This window comes from Vigna radiata, unplaced genomic scaffold (assembly GCF_000741045.1).
Source record: "Vigna radiata var. radiata cultivar VC1973A unplaced genomic scaffold, Vradiata_ver6 scaffold_179, whole genome shotgun sequence".
NCBI lineage: Eukaryota > Viridiplantae > Streptophyta > Magnoliopsida > Fabales > Fabaceae > Vigna > Vigna radiata.
In genome coordinates, this window is record NW_014542553.1 from 462,775 (window position 1) to 467,804 (window position 5,030).

The following is a 5,030-nucleotide window of genomic DNA, read 5'->3' on the forward strand; positions in this document are numbered from 1 at the left end:
AAAAAAATATGATTTGTTGATCATCGTGTTACATGATTGAATAAAAAATAATAATATTAAAATATAGAATATATAAATGTTACAGGAGAAAATAACATTAATATCCTCATTAATTAATTTTTCTAGAAAATAACAACTTTTAAATGAGTACATATATTAATTATACTCTTTTGCTATTTCTTTTTATGTAACATCAAACTGAAAGAAACATTTATTGAAGACTTAAACTATGATATAAAGATTGTTGTAAAACTATGAAGACTAAATGAGTTGTCTATTCAGTTAGTAAAAGATGTTAAATGAATAAATAGTATTAGAAAAATAATGTAATATGATTTAAGGACATTGAAAGAACATGGTGGTTGCGGGATTGTTAAATACAATTAGTCCTCATAAACATTAATAGTTCAAGTTGTTTTAAATCTGACACACCATGAAACTAAAAGGAACATCTGAGTTCAATTCTCAACAGTATGTGTCTGATGTCGCATCAGACTCCTCTCAATATCTTCTAAACCTAAACAAATAAACTGTGTACTTTTCCTATTTATGTGTTCTTTCAAAAATTTCATATTAGAAAAACAATGTCATAATGGAAATAAACAATATTAAAGTACTTTTATTAGATTTTTCAAAAAGATTAGAAGTAGATAAAATCTATTAAACAAGTAAAAATCAATACTTTAAGTTTAATAGCCATAACCTATATTTTTCTTTGAAGATTAATAAAAATAAAAATACAATCCAATTTAAAAAATAATAAAATTAAATGAAAAAATTAAATTCTACCCTTTATTCACCCATGCATGCATATAATGGATAATTCTATAAATTTTAAAATCTAACTTAATATTACAAAAAAATGACCTATAAAATAAAATTCACACCCATTTATATATTATAAATTAATTTTATTTTTGATCGATATAGAACTTTCAATCAATGAAGTGAAGAGGTAATATAAATGAAGAGGTAAGAGTATGTAAAATGAATGAAACCATAAAATGCAAAAACTGAAAAGTGAAAGATGTGAGCTATATAATTAAATAATTCTTTTATAAATGAGTATATATAGAAAATAATTGAAGTGCCATTTTATTAAAAAAGAAAAATAATTAAATATTTAAAATTTAGTTCGGTGTCTTCAGTCAAATATCCGTTTATAAAGTAGGCATTATTTATTTTATTCTATATATGAAACATATATAAAAAGATTATTTACATAATGACTTTAAAAATATTAATTAAAGTTAATAATTTAAAATAAAAGTAACATAATTTAAAATACATATTTTAATGAAATATTAATGAAATATTAATGAAATATTTAACATATATTTAATTTTTTTTCAAAAACATTAATGAAATATTTACTATAAATTTAAAATAAAAGTGACATAATTTAAAATACATATTTTAATGAAATATTAATGAAATATTTAACATATATTTAACTTTTTTTAAAAACATTAATGAAATATTTACTATATATTTAAAATAAAAGTAACATAATTTAAAATACATATTTTAATGAAATATTAATGAAATATTTAACATATATTTAATTTTTTTTCAAAAACATTAATGAAATATTTACTATATATTTAAAATACGGTGTCGAAAGACAAAAATGTTTAACAGGTATTTTTATTATATTGCAGTTTGATTAACTTTTTGGAAGAAACAAGACGTGAGTACCGATGTGGAATACGGAAATATGTTTAATATTTTAAAAGGGAATTTTGTGAAAGATGAGGTTTGAAGAGGCATAAGAGAAATAAAATAAATAAATTTTAAGAATAAAAGAATAATAAAGAGAAAGTGAATTGAAAGAGAAGTAAGAAGGTAAGGTAAAAAAGTAATGAAAGTATATATTCTAATTCTTGTGTTGAAGGGAAAGAGAAATAGAAATAGAAAGAAGTGGGTAAAAGCAAAAGGGAATGGGTAGTACATCATATCTTATACACCAAAGCGGCAATGGCGCGTGCATTAATCGACCCTCTGAATCTAGTAACTTACTTTTTCCAAAGGATTTCGTCATACAACCATGGCGGCGCAGAACAGTTTTAAACATTACCTCCAAAAAAAAAAAACTACTACACTCTGCACACTACAACTACTAACTCTCCTACTGTACCATACATACACCTTCCCAACGTCACAATACCACCAAACATTAATTCCTCTTATAATCATCATTCCTAATTTTTTAATTCTAGTTTATTACTATTTATTATTTATTATTTTTATTATTAGTCTATCAATCAATTCTTATTCCTTCTAGCAGCAGCAGCATGTAACACATCATAAACATATAAACATATACATAAGTATAACTATAACTATAACAGTTATGATTTGAGGTATAACAGTTTCTCTTGCTGTGTTCTCACCCTATATATTTGAGAAGCACCATCTACCATACTCATCTCTTCCTTCGCTTTCCAACCTCAAAAGAAAGAAACTTTCTTCCTTCACTCCCTCTTTTTTCTTCAATTCTCTGTTTCAACACACTCTCTCTCTCTCAAGTTCTCAAGTGTAGTAGAGTATGACAACGCACATTGATAACCTGTGGGTGTTGGCCTTGGCCTCCAAATGCACTCAAGAGAACATTGCATGGTCACTCTTGATCATGCTCTCTCTCTGGCTCACCATGACTTTCTTCTACTGGTCTCACCCTGGTGGTCCTGCTTGGGGTAAGTACTACTCCTTCCATTACTGGAAAAAGCCCACTTCAACCTCATCCAACAACCTTAACCTTTCCTCGGATACTGACAAAATCATTCCCGGTCCCAAAGGCTACCCTATTTTCGGGAGCATCACCCTCATGATCTCCCTCGCCCACCACCGTATCTTTGCCGCAGCCAAGGCATGCAACGCCATCAGGCTCATGGCCTTCAGCCTCGGAGACACCCGTGCCATAGTCACGTGCCACCCCGATGTCGCTAAGGAGATTCTCACCAGCTCTGTTTTCGCTGATCGTCCAATCAAGGAATCTGCATACAGTCTCATGTTCAACCGCGCCATCGGTTTCGCCCCATACGGTGTCTACTGGCGCACCCTCCGCCGCATAGCCGCCACTCACCTCTTCTGTCCCAAACAAATCAAGGCCTCCGAGCTCCAACGGGCAGAAATAGCCGCCCAAATGACCCGCTCCTTCTTGAACCGCCAAGGTGCCTTTCAGCTTCGTCAGGTTCTGAAAAAAGCTTCTCTTAACAACATGATGTGGTCTGTCTTTGGACAAAGATATAAGCTGGATGAGGCAAACTCAGAAATGGAGGAGCTTTCCCAGTTGGTGGAACAGGGGTACGATTTATTGGGTACCCTTAATTGGGGCGACCACCTCCCTTTTCTCAAAGACTTTGACCTCCAGAAAATCCGGTTCACTTGCTCAAAACTCGTCCCCAAAGTAAACCGGTTCGTTGGTTCAATTATCGCCGACCATCAAGCCGACATAACCCAAACCAACCGCGATTTCGTTCATGTTTTGCTCTCTCTCCAAGGTCCAGATAAATTGTCTCACTCCGACATGATTGCTGTCCTCTGGGTAAGTTTAATTTAATTCTCACAAAAATAAATAATATAAATTTAACCTAAGGACTTAATTACTCTCTCACTGCTGCATCATACATGTTAAATAATATATATAAATAAATAAATAAATGTCTTATTGGTCATGTAAGGCTATTTTATTATATGTTCCTAATTTTTAATTATTTTTTTGAACAGGAAATGATATTTAGAGGGACCGACACGGTGGCGGTTTTGATTGAGTGGATATTGGCGAGGATGGTGCTTCATCCAGAGGTGCAAAAGAGAGTGCAAGAGGAACTGGACGCGGTGGTTGGTGGTGGGTCACGTGCCTTGACGGAGGACGACGTGGCCATGACTGTTTATCTTCCGGCGGTGGTGAAGGAGGTTCTGAGGCTGCATCCTCCAGGCCCGCTTCTCTCCTGGGCCCGCTTGGCCATAACTGATACCACCATTGATGGGCATCATGTGCCCGCAGGGACCACGGCTATGGTAAATATGTGGGCCATAGCACGGGACCCGGAAGTATGGGTGGACCCACTCGAATTTAAGCCGGAGAGGTTCGTGGGTTTGGAGAACGAGTTTTCTGTTTTCGGGTCGGATCTGAGACTTGCTCCATTCGGATCGGGTAGGAGGACTTGTCCCGGGAAGACTCTGGGTTTGAGCACCGTGACCTTCTGGGTGGGCAGTCTCTTGCACGAGTTTCAATGGGTACCGTCCGACGAAGCCAACGGTGTCGATCTAACTGAGGTGCTGAGGCTCTCTTGCGAAATGGCCAACCCCCTCACTGTTAAAGTCCGTCCTAGGCGTGGACTAAGCCCTTAAAATAATAATAGCAATGTTTAAGTTTGTTTAAGTTATTAACTTGAAACTCTGTTTTAATGGAAAGAGAAAAACAAAAAAAAAAAAAAGAAAGGAAGGTTTTGCATGTGGCAGGGGTTGGTGGTAGGTGCATGGCCTTTGAGTCATCAGGTTTTTCTCTTTTTTCTTTTTCTGGTTTTTGGTTTTTAAGTTGACAGTGAAGTCTGAAGTTGTCCGGTTATAAAAAATTAGATAATATCTATTTTGATTGTAAATATTGGTGAAGAAATTAATACAAGTTTTTAAGTTTGGCTCTAGCATTTAAATATAATGTGTCGTTAAAAGCTAAAACGGAAGTAAATAAACTGATATAATACAGTAATGTGATAGATAGATAGATAGATAGTACAGAGTGGTACACATATACGCTAGAGACAAGATAGCAGACGTGATTAGATGATAATTATGAGTAAGGAAGGATTGAAGAAATATATATAATGATGAGTTTGATAATAATTTATTTGCAAGTTGTGGAATTTGGCAGTATGCAGTGAGAGACAAAAACGGGTGAAGAGGAAGTACATGGTTCCCTGAGGTTTATTGTGACTCCTATGCACAACGACATGTTCATTACTATGGGTGGGGGCAACTCTCAACTTGTCCTCACAAACATCAAAATTTGGACCACATTGATCTGT

General features: G+C 34.2%; 1 protein-coding gene across 1 annotated transcript; it reads left to right on the plus strand.

The window, feature by feature from the left end:
• Positions 1-2,412: 2,412 nt before the first annotated feature.
• On the plus strand, positions 2,413-4,658 carry LOC106780367 (cytochrome P450 78A3). The gene is made up of 2 exons (XM_014668651.2): positions 2,413-3,547; positions 3,730-4,658. The coding sequence occupies exons 1-2, from the start codon at positions 2,549-2,551 to the stop codon at positions 4,354-4,356; spliced, it is 1,626 nt and encodes a 541-aa protein (XP_014524137.1). The 5' UTR covers positions 2,413-2,548; the 3' UTR covers positions 4,357-4,658.
• Positions 4,659-5,030: the final 372 nt, after the last annotated feature.